At 36.0% G+C, this 23,461-nt stretch overlaps 1 protein-coding gene across 7 annotated transcripts in view; it reads right to left on the reverse strand.

Moving 5' to 3' along the window:
- ARL15 (ADP ribosylation factor like GTPase 15) overlaps positions 1-23,461 on the reverse strand; it is a 223,571-nt gene that overhangs the window by 113,159 nt on the left and 86,951 nt on the right. For 3 of the 7 annotated variants that reach the window (XM_042804712.1, XM_042804713.1, XM_042804710.1), the window contains 2 exons: positions 16,926-17,134; positions 10,924-11,212 (listed from right to left, as the gene is read on the reverse strand). In XM_042804712.1, the coding sequence (XP_042660646.1) occupies positions 11,057-11,212; positions 16,926-17,134 (365 nt within the window). In that variant the 3' untranslated portion in view covers positions 10,924-11,056. Of the gene's footprint in view, positions 1-3,530; positions 3,700-10,923; positions 11,213-15,347; positions 16,278-16,925; positions 17,135-23,461 lie in introns of those variants that run through there. The other 4 variants (XR_006166679.1, XM_042804711.1, XM_042804714.1 and 1 more) reach the window with 3 other exon arrangements.

A 23,461-nucleotide genomic window follows, 5' to 3' on the forward strand; every position in this document is an offset into this window, starting at 1 on the left:
GCATTAAGCTCTTAGTTCCTGCTTCAGATTCAAACTCTCAATGGAATCACCAGTAATTAGATGTCCATTAGCTTTGTGGTTGCAGCTGACAGTCTACCAGTGCTTAAATTCCTGTAAAATGAAGAGCAGACTGTTTTCTTACCTCAAAGACGACAAGCAAATACATTAAAAGACTGACACGTTCCAAGACTATACTACTATTTCAGTTAAATACGTAAGTATGGGGAGTAAGATGCATGAAAAGATCCAGACAGCCTTCTGCCTAAAAGGCACAAAGGAAGGGGCAGCACAGTCCCAGATGTAATTTCAATTGTCTCTGGTACAACAATTTATAACTGAGGTCTCTAATTCAGCTTTTGTGTGTCTAAGAACAAAATGGAGTGGAAAGAACAGAAATACAATTATGAATCTGAACCTTACTGAAAAGGACAGTTTTGCAAAATATGTTGCATCTGAGCAGCTAGATTTCTAGTCTGCCCTCAGCCAAGGTTCTACCTAGGACATTAGTCAAGTTCCTCCTCTTTCATTGTATCTGTTTTCTCTCTCTAACCTCTCTCTGCCCGAACAGGCTTCCACAACAGTGTTTTTTTAGGGCACAGTGCTTATCTGTCAGGTCTCCTCCCCAGCAGAGTGTTGATTAGAGCTGCAGACTCTAAATGACATTTTTATTAAGTGATACTTAACATACACTATTCATTTCATCTTCAAATGCCTTGCCTTATTGAGATTCAGACCCATGCACAGCCTGTTCAATAGTACACATGAAAGGACTCAAACACCAGACCACAACTGAATCAAACTAACACAAGGAGGCTTCATGTACTCCACTGCCAGACATAGTAGATTTTTAAATTATCTCTCAGCCAGGTTCTACCAAAAATGGAGATGCCACTTTGCTGATCTACCCTTTGAACACAGCTCACTTCTGAAGCATCCCTCCCCCTGCACAGGGGTCAGGAACTTAATGACCTGCTGCCTTCTACATGCATAAAAAACATCAGCCAAACCCTGTGCCTTATTACTGGCAAAAGCAGACCCCTTAAGCTGTGACCCAGTTTGGCCACTAGCAGCTATCTTCATAACTCAACCACGCTGTAAAGTAAATGTCAACAAGCAAACATATAACAAAACAAGAATTTAATTCAATGTTCCTGATTTCAAAACAGGCAGTTCTTCAGTCATTTAACATTCCTTCTACACTACAAGTAAGTGAAAGGTGACTAACAGGCAAAAAACTTTTTAAATGCCTGGAGAGTTTGGAGAGGGTTTGGAAGGAATAAGCTTGCCAGGAACTGCTGGCAAGCACACTCCCTACAACAGCCGGCAATGGGATATCCAAGCATGCATTTTTGCTTCCTTTCCCAGACATAGTATTACCACCCCCACTGTCTTATTTGTGCAGGGGAAGGGTGGCATTATTGAATTTATTTTCGAGTTAAGTAACATTTTTTCCTATTGCACAGAAGGAATTACTTCCAAAAGGAGAGGTAGCCAAATACATATGGGGAGCATTTTAGGGCCATTTCACAGTTTCTAAAATCTGAATTGTCAGAGTCCATTGGCACAGCATAACACTTCATTTTTATGCAACACATTAGCTACTGTATTTCCAGTTTAGAACATTTTTACATGTATACTTCTCAAATACAGCCCATAAACACAAATAATGACTTAAGAGAAATGTAAGAAGGCACACCCATTTTCTCTAGTGAAAGAGCACCTGCAACTACTTTTATGTTTTCTTTCTCCTATTTTGCATCCCATCCATGATGTGGGTTAAATCATAACCACTTCACACCATTAAGGATTTTACAGTGGATATAACATGCAGGAATTGTAGCTTAACCTGCAGGAAGGACTAACTTTTTGCTGCAGGTTGTGTATCACGACATATAGGTAAACAGAAGAAACTTCTACATTGCATTTTAGCACCTACGTTAAAAGTTAACATCTCTGTCTAACAAGAAACGCTTTCTTGAAAGGCAGTTATGAACTGGAAGGATGATTTTCCGTAAGCCTGCATTTGGCCATAGCCCCTCTTCTTTTGTGACCAGTCTTCCTAAATCAAGCAACAATATCACCATCAAAAAAGATCTTTATCTTTTCATATCAAACCTGGCAAGTTTATGTGAAAAAAAATTACATGGCAATAAATTTTTCATGTTTCTTAAAAGAATTTCCAGACACCAAGCTGCAAAAACTATTAATGTTCTTAAGAAAGCCAACAGGAATATATGAAAACTACCCATGGTCTTCCCATGGGCAAGTAATATTTACACGTCTGCTGCCTGCTACTGGCAGTATCAGTACATTAATCTACTCTTGGATTCACTTTTGTTTATAAGCCAATTTTGAAATACTGCTCCAGTGTCTTGATTCCTAAACAAACGCCCTCAGATATTAGTCCAGTGAGATGACATTAGTCTCTTCTCACTGACCACATGCTTTGTAATAAGCAGATTGGCAGAGATGACTTAATTCAAACACACTGAGTAACTGAATAATTAAATCAAACAGAAGAGCTAATAAAGAGAGCGTAGACACTGCACAGACAATGTTATTTAGGGAATGGAGAAAGTCAATGGAAAGAGAATAGTAGCAAAGCTTAAGTGTGTTTTGATTCAGTGTTCTGATTTGTTAAACATTTTTCCATCATTTTATGCCCTGACAAGTTTCCATTGACTATCATGACCTAAAGCTACAGAGAAAGCTAGTCGAGTGGAGAGTTTCCTAGAATGTATCTCCAGCAAGCTGCTGAAACTAAACACCAGTTAAAATAGTAGAGAAAATGGAAATGTAACATGGTAAAATTTTTTGAGACTAGTCTTTGAGTCTAGTAACCACTAAGGTACTTTGGACACGATGTTGTTTCAAAATAAATTAATTCTATACCAACACTGAATTTTACAATGTAGTGCAAACAGGCATTACACACTGGGAAAGTAATTGAGAAATGCAGTACTGTACATAGAAAATGTATTTTGTTTCCCATGTTCAACTGTCATGTAAAGTTCAGTTTATCAGGAGGCAAAACTACACCATATGTTCACAGCAAACAAAAGAGAATCAAGATAAACCAAAAATAATCTGGCACTACGTATTAATACATAATCCAATGCAAGCAAAACCCAAAAGTTAATGTTCAACATGATTAGCCTGACATCCTATTGTCTTCTCTTCCTTTTAACCAAGGGGAGACACTCCCTTAATGTCAATGAAATTATCTGAATGAACAAGCAGGACACAGTTCCTGAAGTCAGATAAGAAAAATTCTCTTAATTACAGTCAACTGTTTTCAGACATTTAACTTTGTGTATTTATTAGCTGTAATGACTTACACAAAGATCAAGACAGCAAAATCTGTCCATGTACTACAATCTAAAAGTTGACACAGTTGTATGCCAGTTGTGGAAAACTGGTATTTGACAGCCAGCAGGAGTAAGAATCAATTAGTGAAACTCCTGGTAGCAGAGAGAAAAAAGTACCTTACCCCTAAGACCACCCATTTGTTTTATTACCTACCGCTTCAATGCACAATAATAATATAGCTAAAAGGCTGCACTTTGATTTTTACTAAAGCCAGACAGATCAGAAATAGCAATGACAAGAGTTTGCTATGAGTTAAAGGCCATCAATGCAACAACTTAAAAGGATATTCTGCATGGTACTTGTACTCTTCAAATCACCAGATTCAGGCCACTGCCAAGTAAGTGAATGAAACAGAAGAAGAAATGTAAATTCAGAAATAAGTAGCGCCAACTTCTTCTTTTTGCAATTGCAAAGCAGCAATAAAAAAACCTGCAAATATTAACCAACGACAAAAAAGTATATTTGTCTTAAAGACAGGCTGTCATGTCTAATTCAGGTGTTAGGAAGCAACATCTAGGATTAGGGAAAATAATTCTTCATAACATAAATAATAGGGGGTTTGGTCTCTGCCTTTGTAAATGTAAATCTGTGTTCATTTCATGACCAACTGCATGAATATTAGTGTTTAATGTTCACTCCAAGAGAAACAATAAGAGAAAAAAAAAAATCCTAATACACTGCAGAAGACTCAAAAACTACATTTCTGGGCAAACGGTGCTAGAATTTTATTTTTACATATATATGCATACGTGTATATATATGTTTGTATTTAATAAATAAAAAAAATTATATATTATACAAACACGCGCACACATACACTCTACAGATCTCAAAATAAGCAGCACGGGCACATAATTAAGGGGTCCCCAGGGCTCATAAAGAAAGTGCAACGACCTTGTTAGTGTTTGGCCTTTCTTTCACACCCAGTCTCATTGTAAAACAGTCAACCATGAAAGCACTTTAAAAAAGCTGTTTTTCTTTCTGTATTTACAGCATGATTTTATAATGTACCTTTCATGTTTTAGAGAAGCTGGTACTTCTGTATATCACCCCGGCAAATTCAACATGAACCACAAACTTTCTAATTTACAACTTTCAGAAATCAGAATGCTTTTGAATACCAGGATTTTCAACTTTGCAATTTAATGACAACCCTGTCTTTGGCCTTTCCTGACCTGTTGTGAAGTAAATCAGGCACACTAATGTGGGCTAACAAGTCTTTTTCACACTGTTAGATCACCCTGCATCTTTTTTCTCCACAGACACCCCTCTCTCCCACTCTCTGTCTAGCCATCCTCCCTCAAAGCAAACAAAATGGTCACTGTAACCCTGTATTACTGCTCATTAGATCACAGGTTAGTCAAGTGGAACTGCCTGAGGTTCCCAAAGGAGAGCTATACTTCAAAAATCTGTCCATGTCAAATGAAGAAAAAACCCCTGAGCGTGGGGTCACCCAGATCAATGATCAAAAGAGACTGAGAACAGTGGAGGAAAAAAAAAGAAAAAAAAGCCCTTTTTTGTTAAAAAACAGCCTTCTGTATAATAAATCAGAATACAAAGATACTAAGCTTTTTTTCCCCCTTAACAACAATTCATTTTGGCTTCAAAATGGAAGACCTTGTTGTTCCAAATATTTTCTAAGAGTAAGATTATTTTTTAAGTGCTAAGAGTGAGATTTCAGTAAAACCCAAAATTACCTTAAGAAAATTAGCAAGAGAAATGATAATAGAAAACATAGGGGATTTTGTCTCCATCATATAATTATTTAATTATTCGAAAATGTAGTTTAAATCAATTTTTATTCGATTATGACTTTAATTTAAACAAATTACACATTCTGAACTATATGAGAAATGATACAAGTAATATGTCCACAGAAAAAGTAGTCAACAACCAAAAATTAAATAGTTTGAACTCTTCTGGTACATGACAGATGTGCAGGCACGTGCACTACTTGAAGAGTGTGCAGTAGTATTTCTGTAGCCTCTATTCATGTAGTAATTTATTAAAGACAACTAAGAAAACCATAGGAAAGTCAAAAAAACCCAACCAACCAACCAACCAAGAGTTTTATAATAAATGAACAACTTTATATGTAGGTAATGAATTTTGATACACAGAACAGACTAAATTACTCAATGATGAGTATTGGCTGTTTAACAAATTTCTGTGCACACATTCTTTTGTAAGCAACATTGGACAGTCTCTACTTACACAGAATGAAGTATATATGACAAGATTAACCTACATAATGGATTTTTAAAATCACATTGATAACTCTGCTTATTCAAAATGTGTTATGTATTTTTAAATCAAACATACATTGTGCCACCAATGAAGACACTGCTGCAGCTAGAGACCCCAATGTTTCCTGCAGTACTGATGACAGAGCATCTTTTCATTTATGATGCTGAAGAGCTGTATTTTTCTGCCATAGAGTATCCCAAATTTCACACTCTTGCTTCCTTTATCCTCAGCCACGAGTAAAGACATAATTGGGAAAGAGGACCAAAAGTCTCTAAATTAGAACACAGTATTTGGTAGTAGATTTGTAGTTAATATATGGCTTGTTGCAGAAGTATTACTGCAATAGAACAAAGCTATAGGAAATCGAAGGAAATAAATTCTTAAAATACACTTGTTTCATACAATTTCAGTAAATAATTTCTTAGCATTTATTACCACAGTAACATTAAAAACAAAGTGAGTATGCAAATGGTGTGATAATGCATTATGAAAAAATATTGGAAAAAGTTTACAGAACCTGTATCGACAGAGACACAGATGGGACAACTTAATTTTAAATAAATAATGCATTTGTAGCAAATATATAACAATATATGCAGTAATCCCAATTATCTCTTCTGTACATATGTGTGGATGAGATGAACAGCCCTGTAAGAAGAGGTCATTCACAAATGCAGTTGAGGTTTTTGTTGTTTTTTTTTAACAATTTGCTAGGTACCTCGCAGTCAGTATTAATACTTGAATGAGGACCTTCAGCATACATTAACTTTAAGAAGGCCTAAACACAGATATTGAGTCTTTAGTTGTAAGACTATTTCCGACCCTTGCAGCAACACACAAGAGCAGAATCTGAACAACCCAAGCTGAGAGAAGATCAGAAAAGATCCTGAGAAATTTTGTGCATGCATTGCCATGGATTATTCAGTGCACGCTTAATACTATAATCTTATCAACAGTAGGGGGAAAAAAAAAAACAATCCGTGTAAATCCAAATAACACATTAACATATTTTCAAGATAAAAAGAATATTCCTCAAGATTTTTCTTTTTTCTGTTTCCTAGTTTATTTGTATGATTCTTCATTAATAATTCTTTTCCAGACTAACTCAAAATTTCAGTCTGTTCAGATTCCAGCAGAGCAAATTACTGTTTCATGTCAGACTGCTGTAATAGATTTTCTAAACATTTAAACTATTTTGAGGAAGCAACTACGCTTAAGAAGATTCCAACATGACTAATGATATGCTGCAGTATCAACAAATCATCATTAGAATAATGTCATTATATTCAAAACTGTGCTTCTAGTCTTATGAAGACGATTGTTCCCAGATGCTAGAGAGTGGATAATACATGTTTCTCCAGGGGTATGTCTGCATCTGCTGCTTAATCACGCAAGTTGGGGATGGGAGAATGGTTTCCTCTTTTTGAACCAAATGCTGTTATGCACTGGACAGAAAAGATTTCTGAAGAAATAATGAACACTGTTCTCAGCATACACCCCTATAGAACAAGTCCTTCAATGGACTGCTTTAAGCAAAAACTCAGCAGTACTCCAACCTCATCCTCCCTCAACTATGGAACCCTTCATTGTGTATGAACTTGCTGAACTCCCTTCTATTTTTCATTTCTGTTTCAACCCCAGATTGCTCTCTACTCATCTTTTCTGCTTTACTGTCAGTAAAGTCTTGGAAGGTGACAGGGAAAAAGGTGCACAAGATCTGTTAACTGTCCCCTTCCATTGCTCCTGTTACTCCTTATCTCTGGATTATCCCACTTTCAAAAACTACAATGTCCTCACTACCATTCAAACTCATAAACTGGGACCAATCTTTGATTTTTGGCTTCCCTCAAACCCACACAGCATCTGAGATTTTTCCAGAAGCATAATGTCTTGAAGGAATCCAAAGGTTAAAGAAACAGTTCAGATCTGAGAATGGATAGGAAAGGATTTAACATCGCCTTGTAATAGTAGGTCTTTTCTTCTTGGTCTTTGACAACTGCAGCATTGTCCCAGTTACATGCATCCAGAATGCTGATGTAACAATGATCCTTTCCCTATCCTGTCACTTGGAAACACTTCATTGTTTCATGAAGTCTCACATGTACACTGTCATCTTCACATCCAGAGCTGCATGGTTTTTGTCTCTCATAGAAATTTTACGCTCACCCATTTAAATAAGTTTCGACTTCTAACGGGCCTATGATGCATCAATTTTCAGTTTTGCTCTCCCTCCTGCTACAGCTCACACCCAGGAGAAATTCCCCTTAAGCATATTCAGGAATGCTGAGTTTGAAGAGGCACCGAAAGCATCCTAATAGTCAAGGTGAACTCTGAGCACCTTCTATGTGATGCAGGTTTAAGGAAACTCTGCATACACGTTTCCAGCAGGCTCTTCAAGATGTTGGGAATTACAGACAGTATTGAACTATGTTACTTCACATTGCAGACAGCACTGATGCACCTGAAAATTTTCTACTTTTGAGGCACATAATTAAATTTCAACTTTAAATACCTACATGTTTATGAGATGGATAGATTTTCTCCTGTCACAGTTATTCTTGAACCTCCCTGACACGACCAGTAAAGATGGTAATCACGATCTCTCATGCAGTGAGTATCTAATTCCTGTAGAATGGACTGAGACCAGAAATTCATTTCATACACTGCATGCCTACTCTAATGTAATGAAAATTATGTGATCGAAATAGCTTTTTTGTTTTGTTGGTTTTTGTCTGGTTGGGTGTTTTATTTATTTACTTGTGTTATACTGAGTACCAAGTATAAATGATACAGAAAAAAGTTCAACCACAGAAAATAGGACAGCCTTTTCCTTGGTAAATAGAAGGTTCACAATACAGTTAACTTCCTTTCAAACAGTAAACTTATTTTAGCAGTGAAGAATTCCGATACTTTCTCTTTTAAAAGAATAAAAAAGAGAAGGATATGTCCTTATTTTTAAAAAACAGCAGCTTGTGTTCTTGCCCTCAAGAATTCAGTCTAATAAATATAAGGATGTCTGAAAGGCAGAGTTCTCACAAATTTGATCCAATGCATTACTAAATACTTTTCCATTCTTTTTCATCTGATCCTGAGACCTTTTTATAAAAATCAGAGCTGTATTTGGAAAGCAGTTCTATAGATACTGTATTGTTCCATTTGAACTAGTTATTTATTCTGAAATAAATACATCTTCTCTTGCTCGTGCAAAATGTCTCGAGCAGTAATTAAAATTTTGAGAACTCAGGAATTCCTCTGAACAGCATTATCACAGACATAGAGGCCCAAAAGGATCGTAACTATCATGTAGCCAGATGTGTATCCCAACAGGCCTCAGAATTTAATTTAATTCTCTACTAAAGCTCAGCAACTTTTGACCAAGCAAAAAAGGTTTCAGAAAGAACTCTAAAAAGCTGCACTCTTCCCAGCTCCAGCAGTCTAAGTATTGTAAGAAAATAAGAATACAAATAAGAATACAAATATTTATGAAAAACATTTACTAAAGGCTGAATACAGATTTTTGTATCTGAAAGCATTTCAAAGTTTCTCTAATCACTTCACTTTTTATTTATACAGACTATGCTCTAGCTTCACAATAGATGTGTTTAGTTCTGCAAGCGCAAGCAACTCCTTTATGAATGACATTTTCTCTTTTCTTCTTTGGCTAGGAAGCCAATAAGGACATTTACTTTTCAAAGCACATAGTGAAAATAAATGTTTCTTTCATACCTCTCTCTCAACCCCAGTAAAAGTGCTTGCACACCTACTCCAGAATCTTCACTGTTAAGTAATAAGGAAAAATTATTTCCCAGAATTTCCTGCATAACCTTCCTCTACTGAGATTCACTGTAATGGGAAAAGCAAAAAATGGTGAGTGAGAAAGGAAGCAGGAGAAAGGTCCAGGTCTCACTGGTTTTCAGTTTCACACCACTATTTTTCTGCACCATTACCACTTCTGCTCTTACCTTCCTTCCATCTCATTTGTGTCTGTACACTAGCTGATCCAATGTCTTGTGATCTGAGTCTTTCTGACAATAAGACCAGGAGGAAGAAGGGGAGTAGTTAGATAATTTTTATGCCCAAACCAGTTTATCATATGGGCACAGAAATAGTGGGACTGTCACACCTTGAAGGATGGGACAGGCAAAGAGGCCATCATGCAAGTCAATACTGCTGATAAAAAAACCACTTCAAGTAGATCTATCTATATGCATATAAAGCAACCATTTGCAGACACAAAATGTGCTTTAAAAATCAAGTTAGTGATGTTGAAACTATATAGAGCAAAACTCTTGAAAATCTACTCCAAAACATGCAGCTTTTTTGCAGGCGTGTATTTGGCACCATTAGCTGCGAGAGGCATTAAAGAGGTTTACTTTAAGGACGGCCTGATGTTGTGAAGCTGGTGTATGCAGACAGTACTTCCACCCCTGTCTTAGCTGCTCTAGTCCTATTCTTCAGCTCCCTGTACATTGCACAGTATGTGCACATTTGCATGTGTGCCGAAGCACTTCTGTATCTTCAGGAGGGTCATTCCAATTCAAACTTTCTAGGGGCTGTCTTTCAACTCACTTCCTTGCAGGCTTATTTATTTGTCAAGAGAAGGGCTAGGAATTTACTATTCGGAGATATACTTTTCTTTGTTAAATGGACCATATGCATTGGTACAGCACAGTTATATGTCAGCTGTATTACTCCCCTAAATATTAGCAACAATTCCAATTAATCTTTTGATCTAATGAAAATATATTGGGGATCTTATCCACCATGGTGTTGTTTAGTATAGAACGTAAGTGAAACAGAAACCCATGTAAAGAAAAAGTATGCTTACTGTTTGGATTCTTCATGTCACCTTTATATAACGTGATTTTCACAAAAAGTAGAGCCATTCTAGATAAGTTTATTTACAAATCCCTAAAAAGACTTTTAAGTACCATTTCAGATCAGCTTAATATCTTCTTTGTTCACCATTATTTCCTACCATGCAAGTGACCCAAAGAGAACAAACAAATCCAACTTCTTCCAAGATTTTCAGTTTATCATTTTAATTTCTTTATACGGTCACTTGCATTTTGCTGTAATATTTACTACCCAACTTGCTGTTATAATATGATCATTCTAACTATGCAATGACTAAAGCAAACAATACCCAATCAATATTTACAGTGAACACAGACTTGCAACTCTATGAAATTGTTTTGATGTTTACATCTAGCTAGGATGTGGATGCACTCGCAGATTATTTTTATTTAAATTGTTTACACTTTTATACTGTATTTTATTTAAAATATTTCATTTGAGCGTATTTTTATATTTAAATCATCTTTGTAATAGGTCTGAAGAAACTCTTTAATCGGAACAGGAGTTGCTATAGAACATGCAAATAGGAGTTATTTCTGCATTGTTCTGAACATGGCAAAACTAATATTTCCTAAACTGCAGTTTAATAATGTCTTCCTTTCCTGCAAATGTGTTCATAACTGAAGTCTGACAAATAATTTTTCTGTTCTCGAAAAGGCCACAGTTGTGAACAGGGAAGCCAGTACTCAAAATAGCGGAGTCCAGCTCCAAAACAATCTTCAAATATCAGAGGATACACCTTGGACGAAAAGCATTTGCAGTGAGGTGATTGGAAATATTAAGGTCATTAAGGTCACTATGATCTCAAAACAGGGCAGGAATCCATATTTTGGCTATTTGTTGTAGTAATATGAAGATAAATCATTTCAGAAGCAGTTTACTGAGGAACCAAAAATCTGCCCCTGGTTTAACTTTGCTATGGATGTCCCTGTCAGAAAGTACAGAGATTTGCAACAGCTGGTTTTAAGAATTCAGATAGGTGAACTAATTTGAGAGGTTTGACCAGGATGAGGACAGGACAGGCTGCAGGGAGCACTTTGATTTTCACTCTTGGTTTCGGGCTAAGTTTTGTTGTACCTGCTGCTGGAGGCATTATCTGCTCAATACTGTTAGCTGAGATACTGCATACTCTCAGAAGCTAAACCTCCTCACGTGGCACTGTTCAATACAGTTTTTCAGACTGTTAGTAATGACATCTGTAGCTGGTACGTTGAAAGAGTTTCCAAAAAGAAACCATTTTCTCCTAACTTGCAGAAGCTACAAAAGGCAAGAACTATGGCAAAATAGTAAGAAGACGCCAAAATAAAAAGAAGTAGTTACATCCTGGAATTAAGACTGTCATATGCAGCCAACTCAGACTGTAAAACATCAGCAGGCCCAGAAAGTGCAGTTTCTAGAACGCTCCAGCTCCCCGGCAGCAGTAAGAGTCTCTGCAGATGCTGACAGACCTGGACATTCTCCTGCAAAGCTTATTTAGCTTTAAGACACTTAAGGCATCAAGAAGACATTGTTTATCTACAATATTATTTCCAGACATAAACAACAGAAAGAAACTGGCAGAGTAACAGATATTAGCCCTCACATCCCTAAACTGGCTCTTTACACAAGGAGAGTCACCCTCCACTTTTCTGCTAGCAGAAAACCGAATTAAACACTGTCCATGATTCAAAACCAAATGCCTTAAAATATTCTCAAACAGGTAAATATTTCACCTTTTCTGTAAACATGGGACCAACCTTCCACACTTGCTTTTGAAAATACTGTTTGTAATTCAAAGACATTTTTAATCTTGAACTATCAAAGAAAAGAGGAAAATGGGAAAGACTTTCCTCTGGTGTTTCCACATAAGTGGAATTTGCAGTACTGCAAATTTAAAGTAGGATCTTGTATGCGAGAGGAAAAAAAGCACTTGTGATCGGTGCACTACATAACCTTTTTACCTTTTTTTTCCTGACAACAATATTTTAAAAGATAATTAAATCTTAAAATAGACTGAGAAATATTTTTATTCACTCTCTACTACTAAGTCTGTATTAAAAAGTTCTAGCATTTTTTAAAACAGGAATTTATAACATATCTTCAATGATTTCTCCTGGTACTAGTGGTCAGCAATTTATATATATGAAATAAATGTATTAACTGCCTGCGCTTTTGGATAACTAAAAGAAAACCCACCAAAAGGTTATACTCTAAGAATGTCTTCACATATATGATCTTAGAATAGAACAGCTGAAAGGGACCTACAATGATCATCTATTCCAATTGCAATCTTGAAAACAGGCTTATATATAAAAATCAAAGGAACTCCCCAAAAGCAACATGACGCCAAACACGTAGCTGCTTCACCACTGAACTGCTAAAGCTTTATGGTTCAATTGGGTTTCTTCTTTGGCCAGTCCTATGTGGCTTCCAGAAGTCCTCAACAGATTCAGACAAGCGTTTGCTCAGCAGAGTCTATTCGTAAAATACAGGGGCTATGGACACCTTCCAAGAAAACCTATCTGCAACTCCTAAATACTGCTCTGACCTAGGAGGAAAGTGACTCAGCTTGCACACTGGTTCAAATCACAGGAATCCACTGCAGCATCCAGCTTCCAATATTATTATACAAAGTAGCATACATTCCAAAATAAAAATCAACAAGTTGGTAATCATAGTAAAGCTGCTGTTCCTTTGCAAAGCAATTTACGTGCTTTTATCACCATAAATTGGTAATATTTTAAGCCTGTAACAGAAATCTGACTAATCAAAACCAGCTGTTATAATCAAAAGCACTTTTGTGATGGAAAACCAAAAGCACACTCTGTCAGCAAGATACTTATTAAAAATATATCTAATTAGGTACACTGTTTTAGAATTGCACCCTGTACTTTGGAAACAGTGGCCAAACTGATATGCCACCATCTTCCCATCTGCTGAGTAACTAAATTTATTTTTTTCTTGTAACTATTTTGATTTAACAATTCATAAGGTTTCCACAACGGCAATCAGAACTGACTCACTATGATTAATTCTTCACTATTGCGATTTTAATCTAAAATAAGATTATTTTGCAGCATACCTACAGACTTAAATACTACTGAGTTTTACAGTCTACTTAATATACCCAGTCTTTATTTCAGCATGGCTCAGTTGAAATCACTTAGGTATTTGAAAGCACTTGAATATGTGTTACTGTCACAGGAACAACAAAACAACTTACAAGTATCTTTGACGTGGGAATGTGGAACAAACACTGCAGGAGTTGACATAGGAGAAATAAGAGGCATAATATTTTAAATTACATCTTCATTTATAGTTTCTAGAAAGAAATTTCAAATTTACTTTCTTGATTTCATTTTAAAAATCAAAAAAACAAGGAACCAGCCAACCAGCAACTGAACACAGAAAAAAAAGGATTACATTTACCAATTAGTGTCACAACTTAGCTTCTCTTGTAATTTTTCTTGATTAGTTCAATAATATGAAGTATATTCTCCAATCATGCCTACAAAATGAATTAGGTTTAATTACATTTCATAGATTAAACTAATTATTTGGATATTCTTACAAATAGCCATTATAGTTTTGAATTGTACTATTCATGATATTGCTTAATACTTACAGCATGCAGCTACTGCAACATCATTTCTACCTAAGCAATGCATGGAGAAAAGACATTAAATATGAAATTTTGAAAAACCGAAGCAACTGCACTTCCCAACTGTATCTGTTGCATAAACTGCTTGGCACCTGTACAGTTTTCTGAAAGACTTTGCTTGTAGATAAATATTTTTCTACAATTCCAATTTCTGTACCACTTAATTCAGACATTTTCTTTAATTATACTACAAGAAGTCCTTTCATATCCAATAAAGAAAGGCAATTTGTTGACTAAAAGAATGCATACATACTTCTAAATTTCAACTGTGATTCATCTGATTCTGACGCATAAAAATCAAGGAAATACCTATAATTAATGGATTTGTTCTGAAAAAATGTCTGATAAAATTCTCAATGCTCAACACATTATTTTTGTTAAATCCTTAACTATGATTTTTTGGAAATAAGGAATGGTCTTGTCAGTCAGCATTTTGCTTTCATTTCATATCTCAACAATGAAGACAACAGCATGGCAAAGCATTTAGGAAAGCAATAGATTTCCATTTAACTTTGTCAAAATTGACTGAATAAGGCTCTCATTTTGCACATACAGCAAACACAGGACTTCACTGTTTCAGTGACAAAATAACAACTTTGTGACATTCCCCTTCTTTTTTTCCATAATTCTGTTTTTCACTATTCTTAAGTAGAGAATTGCAATGATATACACTGAGATCTTGATGCAGGTTTTTCTGAAAATAAGCATAAGCTGTGAACACTTTAAAAAAATTCTTCTATCCAGCACTTCATACAGACTCAAAGTAGCAATCAAGACTTGTCTGCTATGATAATACACCGAAATTTTTTTTTTTTTTTTAAAAGAGCATGCACTAGAAACATATTTAAATGCTACTGTAAGCAAATAAAGATCTAAAGATCTACTCCTCTACTAAAATATCAAGCAGTTGGTAGTGAGGAGAAAATGAGGGTACTACTACTAAAAGAGAAGAAATGCTATCTCTAAATACACAAAATATATAAAAGATTCAGTTCAGGCCCAAAAGTCTATCTGCATGGGCTTAACCGAAAAATGGAGTTACATTTGTAATTTGCTGAAAAACAAACTAACTGGCATTGTATTCACTATTCTTATGAAACCAGACAAGGAACCTTTCTTAAATATTTATAATCAAAATCCTCAATTAACTTTAAAACAAACTTAGTCATTTTAAAAAGGAAAAAAGTAGTAAAATAAAAAATACTTAAATAAAGTGAAAAAAGCATTTCTGTTGATGGAAATTATAATCTGTAATGGCCTATGAAAAAAGTAAAAATAAAACCACCTTGGGCATATTTGGATGAATAAAATGCATCAGTTGTGTCTCAGCATACTGTCATTTTTTTAAATGGAATGTTTCGGCATACATGCTTTGCTTTTACATTGCACAATAAACTAGAAGAAATTAATAAACTGATATATAAAAATCCATGTTAGGTTTCCTTCAAATATTCATTACTTCTTCCTAAATCTTTTTTTAGATGAACAAGACCTAGAACTTGTAGATTCTATCCCTGCATCATTTCAGTTTACCTGTTTATGTAATTTGACATACTAAATCCCAATTCCTTTCTTTTTTTTTTTCTTTTTTTTTTTGTTTTTCCTAAGCATAGTTTCTTAAAGGACCAACAATCTAACAGAGTATTTTACAGTGTAGCTACACAGTTCTCACTTATTCTCTTATCATATTAAAAACATCACTATACTCTAGTCACATTTACACTATTCCTTCTTAACACATAAGCAGCTTAATTTTTTATCTTCTATTTCTTTTGACTAAGAAGGGAGGCATAAATAGCAATAAAACATTAAAGGAATCCCATACAACTATACTGTACAAATAGCAGTTATCCTACAGATCCGTGAGTTTTGCACTGAATTGGATTGGCATTCTTCAGAAAGATCATATTTTAGACAAAGCAGCGCATCTAAGAAAGCAACAAGTTTAAATACAAATTAGCAACACAGTAAGGTGCTGAAACAGTTTTCATTCTGCTATAATATAAAAAAAAAACATGACTCACAGAACAAACAGGAGATTTCACATACAACCTTTAATAGGAAGAATTATGAACAGAATGACCCAACTAAATTTTAAATCCTTCCTACAACTTCAGAAGAGCAAGTAGAGCTTTAATGAAGAATCGGTAACTTTCAGCATTTCCTCAAAGGTATGTGACATGATAGGAATGTAAGTAAGATTAATTTTTCAGAAACTTAAGAGCAAAATGTACCCTGAGTAGAACAGTTATATAATTTACTACGTGATAGCTACAAATTAGACAAAGACATTACTCCTTAAAAGAAGAAAATCAGAACAAGTTAAGGACTTCAGAACAGGAACTGCAACTGTGATCTTACATCAGTACATAGCAGTCCAGAAAAAAAGGCTTTTACTTAAAAGACAAGCTACGGCTGCAATCTATCGCTTTAAGCAGTTGCAAAGAATGGAGTAATGCAAGATTAAAACTAATAGCAAATAAACAACCAAGATAAACAAAAAAATCACTGTCCCAGCAGCTTTTGATAAAAGTAGCTTAAAAACATCTTTTCTCCCTCAAGCAAAACACGGTGAAAGCAGGAGAACTGTTTGTATCCAAGTATTACTTGTCTGTTTTCCAGAAGAACTAAGCCTGTATAGAGTGCATTGGATTAAGTTCTTAGGGGCTGGGACTGTTCTTGGTCTGCGTACTTACAGTGAGGAGTAACTGAGGCCAGTCCTTAACTAGGATGTCAGGCTAATAAGTAAAACTGGGTCAGTGGTGTGCAGACAGTAAATACAAACTGGCAAGATGCTGCCATGTTAACATACCTCTTGTACGGAGCGAGCTGCTGGCTTGTCTTGATGATTGGCCAGTATTAAAAACGGCAAAGTACATAACTGTGGGTGCTGGAGAGCAGAATGCAGTTCATTCCTAGCAGTTTCTAGATCATCTTCAGAGGAGGCACTGTCTAATACAAATATTACCCCTTGGGATCCTTGGTAGTAACGACTCCAGTATTTCCTGATATTGTCAGCCCCTTTCAAGACAATAATAAGAACTAATTAAAACAAGAGTAATTAAACAGATTCAACACTTGTATGTGAGAATAACCCTTCTACTTAGAACAATCAAAGCAATGGACTAAATTTTCTCTCCTAAATAATCATCATTGAAAGAATAAAAAGGAAAAAAGCAACCATAAGCCAAACACACACATACAAACATCAAATTAATATAGGAAGGAATTTGACTCAATGTAGTTTTCATCCCTGAAATTTTCTGCTCCATTAATGAGTACTGGCAGAACTACCATGCACCCAGTGACACAGTCTAATCCTGTACCTTCTCACTGATATACCTTGGTACTAATATCTAAACCTTTGCCCATTCTTTTTTATTCAGCCCTGAAGCCCCTTGCCATATGATAAGGTCTTTCAGTTCATCTCCAAACCATCAGGCAAACACTTCATAATTAGGGAGAAAAGGTGTTAGGAAAGCCTATTAAAGTAATTAGACATTTAATGAAGAGGATGGTGATACAATACTGAGTTTTACAGTGAATGAGGAGCTGTGGTGACAACATGCAAAAGCATTCATTTCAACTACTTTTGCTTTGTCAACCAGGACTCTGGAAGAGCCCAACCGCAGACACAAGTGACTGTACAGGCTTACGTGCCACAGTAATTTTTAGGACACAGTTCAGCAGCACTCAGCTGTCTCAACAGAAGCCAAGCAATAAGGTTATCTACAGAAAGCTTTTGTCTCCCCAGGAGAGCAGCATATGTTGTGATGTTGAGGTAGGAAAATAAAGATTGTATTTGACAGCTGCCAAGCTAAACTACAATTTGGATATAGGCTACTTTCTATGTCTGAATTCTACACTACACTCATAAGCACTAGCACTAAAAAGTGAACAGCAGCAGCAATACTCTAGGAGAAATCCTGACATGTCTGCAAGACTGCTATTCAGAAATGTGCTGAAGGTATCCTTTACAAATACTTTTCTTACTTTGAGATAGGGAGGAGTGAACTGTGTAGACACAGATACCAAGTGCTGATAATAATAAAACTCCATTATTAGTGGAACAAAACTACACAAAAGTTCTGAGGAACATGGAAGCACAAAATGAGAATGTAATGCAACATAATTACTGTATCATCGATATGATACTTAAAATATTCACTGAATTTATACATTGTGCAACAGAAAGGACAGTCACTGAACAAAGGTGAAGAAATAATTATCTAAAAAAGAATTTACACCATATACTTTAGGCATCCAACTCAAGAGTATTCAACTCTTGCCCCATGGACTTACTGTCTCTTCCGTACCAACGACACTAGAACCTTAAGCATTCCAATTTACATGGCTAATGAACATTGTGAACACACACTTTTTTCTACAGAGAACACTGAAGAGATAGCTGAACATTTTTTTTCTGCAAGAGATCTAAAGAGTTGATTACTTAAAGCTAAATTGTCATAGCATTTAATCAAGACCTTGCTTAGTTTATCTACTAATTTAACCAGACTCAAAATAACAATGTACAAATAGGACAGGTGTTTCGTTTATTCTATCATCAGCTTCTGAAGATCAACATTACTTATACAGAAGAGGGACTGCATTGAAAGCTAATTCGATGTTTCTGTACCAGAATACCTACCAACCGTACTTGTAAAGAATTTCATAGCATCTGTTAAATGTCCTGCTCTTTCCAACAGCCATGTATGTCAGAACCAAGTAGAACAAGTTGCCAGAGGGCACTATTTACATAGCCACACACAGCAGTATCACAGGCATCTGAAGTATCACATTACTTTAAAAACTGGTAGAGAATCATTTTCAATGAACTGGAAGGCCAACACCATGATCAGTTCTTTGAAGGTCTTTTTTTTTTTTTTTCCTCTGAGCAAGATAACATCTGTCTTATTTACTCAGAGCTTCAGCCAGCTACTTTTCAATCACATGTCACTGCCAGACCCTGAGCTTTATCTCTGTAGCCCTACTATTTCTAAAGAGAAAAACTGTGTGGTGAACTGCAGAGTGTTTGACCCCCTCTACCCAGGCACACATTAGAAAGCAGCTCATGGATCCCTACAAGGGACACTGGAGCCAGAAAAGCAGTATGCTCATTACTTGACTTTACAGTCTTGTCTATTTGGTTCAGGTTCTTCGGCTGCTTAACTTTGCTTCTCCACATCAACTGTCTCAAAATAAACAACATCAAAATGTAGTAGTCCTTTCCTCTCCAGCCCTGGCCAGTCATCATAACACAGTTATAAGAACCAGCTAATAATGTCAAACAAAACTTGGTATTTCCTTTGGGATCTTCCATTAGAATAATGACCTACTCTGAACTTGCTTACACTGCAATTCTGAGGAAATCACAGCCTGAGGTTTAAGAATAAAAAAATTTACACTAAGAAGACAAGAAAAAAGACTGAGAGTCTGTACCTTGGGGTGCCATTTTAACTCATTTTTCTGGCAAATGCACTTGATAACTTGGCACCAAAAAGCTATCAGCAACTGGAAATCATTATTTCTATAAGACAAATAAGCTTATATTCTTTTGCCTTAACTCTTCATATCCAGGTAGCGTAACCTGCTCTCAGCATTAGGTAGTATATCGTGGTGTCACCCCAGGCAGGAAACAGTGGCCTGTGAATAGCAACCCAGACATCGCACTTTACAGCATGACAAATTCTGTCTCATAGTGCAAGCAGTTGTTTTTAAAGGTGTAGTTTAGCATAGACTACCCTATGAATTAGTCTTTTCATCTATTCCAAAGGTTTCTAAAACAGGGAAATTCAAAGTCTGAGTTCTTCAGCAATCCAGAATGTAACATGCATCCATTAAACATCCTCAGGCTCTCAAGATATTGCGGAGATAAAACCAGAAGCTTAATTGGTACCCAAAATGTCCTATCAAACAATAGCAATACACAAGGTAAATATTTAGGTTTGTCAGCCTAATATGATATGTTTCTCTAACAGCTTTGCAGGCATGTGGTTGTTTCTTCAACCACTCTATGCCTAAACTAAGATTAAAAAAAACCCAGAACAATAACAAAACCAAACAAAACCAAAAAGAAAGGTAGGTAACTCAGGTAACAATCTTCAAAACATCAGAAAAACATAACAACAATTACACTAGACCTAGGGAAGGTGCTATGCCAAAGGTTTGCTAAAAAGTGACATTTGGTGTAGTGTTTTCATCAGACATGGGGAAGAGCCATGACTCATGCCTAGGCATATGTTTCCTTTCCCTCAGCAATGAACCCATGGGAGTGGGTTGAGGCCTATCATGTGACTAAAACATCCCATTTACAGATTAATTGGGGGAAAAAAATAAACAACCCACTCTACAACACAATCACACTACTTAGTAGAAAAGACAGTATTTAGTCAAACAATGGGCAGTATTTAGTCAAAATGAAAAAAATACCCTCTCCTTACAGAGAAATGACATGGTGCTATAATGAAACACCCCAATCGGTCATCATTACAACAGGGCAGATTTATTCAACTAACTCTTCAAAATTTTAGTAAGATTTCACTTGTAATTTTTTAAGTATCAAATAAATAAATTACTTTGATTACCAGCCAAGGGTATAGTGTGTCCATATTAACACCATTTATGATTTTTTTTATCAGTGCCAACAGTACCCTCTCAAATGCCCCCTGGAAGCTCGGGAGAAGAGTTTGAGGGCTATACACAGTTTAATACACATGCAAAACAGGTTGCACAATTATGCACTCCTGTAAATATTACAAAAATGCAGAGCTGCAAAGCTTCCTTTCAACTGTGAATACCTCTGTTTACATCTTCATTCACAGCAATTTGAGGCTACCTTAAATTCCCTCCTTTTCAGTACTTTCAGGAGAACAGAACATAGCATTACAGAAAAATTCCACCAAAAGCAATTTAAAGGTGTCAGATTTGTTACTTGTCAAACTTGCAGCACGTCTCCATCAAGAGCACAATCAATGTCATGCAGCCCTTGCTCACCTCAAAATACATCACAGTTGTAGTCTCAAATCCAGGGAAGAACTTTTCTCCTTCCCACCAAAAATAGTTAACCTGGGGCCATGAAAGTATGAAGGCAGTAACCAGTTTTTCTACCACTTCAAATGTAACATCCACTCACCTGAAATAAATACACCCGCCTATTTTGAAGCTTTTATAGTTGATAAATAATTACATAGATAAATCCTCTACTGATATTAAACAAATTAATTCTAATTAGCAAAAAGGTGAAAAGATGCCAAGTAATATGTAACTGCACCACAAAATCTTTTTGCAGGTGGGGGAGTATGAAAGAAGGGAAGGGAAAAAGAAATCTCTTGTCCATTCTTGCAAAATCTTTAAATACACACTACTACCCTTCCACCCCCAAAAAATTTTATGAAAATAATTTTAAAATAATTTTCTAAATCTATGTAGGTTTATGACTTCACTTCCCATCATTTCCTCACAAGACAAACTGACATGTTTTCTTAAGTAATCAGGAAGATTCCTGAAATCTTAGAAACTTTAACACATTTAAGAGATGTGGCTGCTCCTTACCTGTCTTGGGCATACTCTCTACATAGGTGTCCCAGTACTCCCTTGAATAAATACAGCATACCATTTTTTTTTTTTTAAAACACTAGATATTTTTCAACCTGTTAGCTCCTTTTTATTACAAATCAAGCTATAAATCCTTTCTAAGATACCCATCTTGTATGTACATGCAATTTGTTCACACTGAGACACACACAGATACACAAGTTTCCTGCAGGTGTAATGCCAGTCACCATTCAACGGCTATTTTTTACTGCTACTGCTTATTGCCACGCATCAATACAAATGCTAAACCAAAACCTTCTTCAAGGTTCAACAGTCTCAGAACTTTTGCTTCCTAGAGTTTAAGACCAAGTGTTCCCAGCCTGCTTTCTCCAGCCTTTCAGGAAGTACACTTCTGAAATCATATACAAAGCATGGCAACAGGAAACTGTCAGGTTTTTTTCCTGAAAGAGGAACATTTTGAGATTGCTAGATCAGCTATATTCACTGCAGCAATTCAAAACCAATCTGAACAAACTGCATAAAATTAAAAAAAAAAAAAAATAAATGTTGAAAAATAATTTTTCTGCCAATTTTCTGCCTTTATATGCAATAAATACAAAAATCAGAAATACACGTAAGTTTACTGTGCTGCTTTTCATTTTTCCTATCAACCTGAAGTTTACGGAAACCACCTCTGTCGTCTCTTGTCTGCCTTTCAGGCTTCCCCAGTGAGATTAATCTGGAAGTCAAGCCATAAGTATTTTCCCTATTAGCTAATTTAAGTGCAATCTTCAATTCTGAATCTCCACCTACTCCTGCTATTTAAAACTGTCAGAACAACATTTAGGTTGAAAGCACCTGGAAGTTTTAAAAACACTGTATTTACACTTGCCTGCAGAAAGTCAGTTTGATCTAATTGAGCAGGTGTATTTTACTGCCACTTTGAAATAAAACACACAATTTGAAACAAAATTTCCAGTTCTAGTCAGAAACATAAAGTTAATTTTAAAAATTCATCAAAAAATTTTACAGATTATTTCTAAATGAAGGTAAGAAAATATATACCCTGCAATATGCTTTAACATTTATTTAAGACTGAAGTCTGAAGCCGTAATAGTTTGCAGCAGGTGGCACACCACACTAAACTTGACTTCATGTATGACAGCCGTTCTCAAAATCACCCCTCCTGCTGCTTAATTTTTTTTTTTTTCCCCCCTAAAGGCACAAACACACAGTAAATCCTTTAGGGCTACCAAAGAAAATAATCTGCCAGTTTCTCCTCTAACCACTGCCTCATCTCTGCCCTTCTTCCACCTCAGCTGGAGGACTCAGTCAGAATCTCAGAACCAGCAACACAACTCCCCAGGCTGACAAGTGGTGCCACCACCCAGCAAGGCTCAGATGTACCCTCCTCTGAGCTGCAGTCACACATTTGGTAACAGTGCAGGTAATATCAAATAAAGCTCAATATGCATCTTTCTACGGCACTTATGACTAGCAGGCATAAAAAGAAAGCATCAAGACTACCACAGCTGTTATTTCAGTCTGTTTAGCCCTTCTGCTGACTGGCTCCCTAAAGTTTGAATCTGCTTTAGCCTTTGAAAGGATCAAGGCCTTTTCTCTCTAGAATCAAAAATAAATTTTTTGGGGGGGGTGTGCGTGCATGCATGTACGTGTGTCTGTGTGTGTCTAAAATGTAAGTATCATTTCTGATGCTACACTAAGCTCCTATACTCTACCCTTTGACTCAGCCCGAAGAAAATGGAAGTTGCAAGTCCAACAGGAGACAGAGGCTTTTTAAGAAAGGTCCTACTT

The sequence above is a fragment of the Tyto alba genome, unplaced genomic scaffold, assembly GCF_018691265.1.
Source record: "Tyto alba isolate M040663 unplaced genomic scaffold, T.alba_DEE_v4.0 Super-Scaffold_42, whole genome shotgun sequence".
Classification (NCBI taxonomy): domain Eukaryota; kingdom Metazoa; phylum Chordata; class Aves; order Strigiformes; family Tytonidae; genus Tyto; species Tyto alba.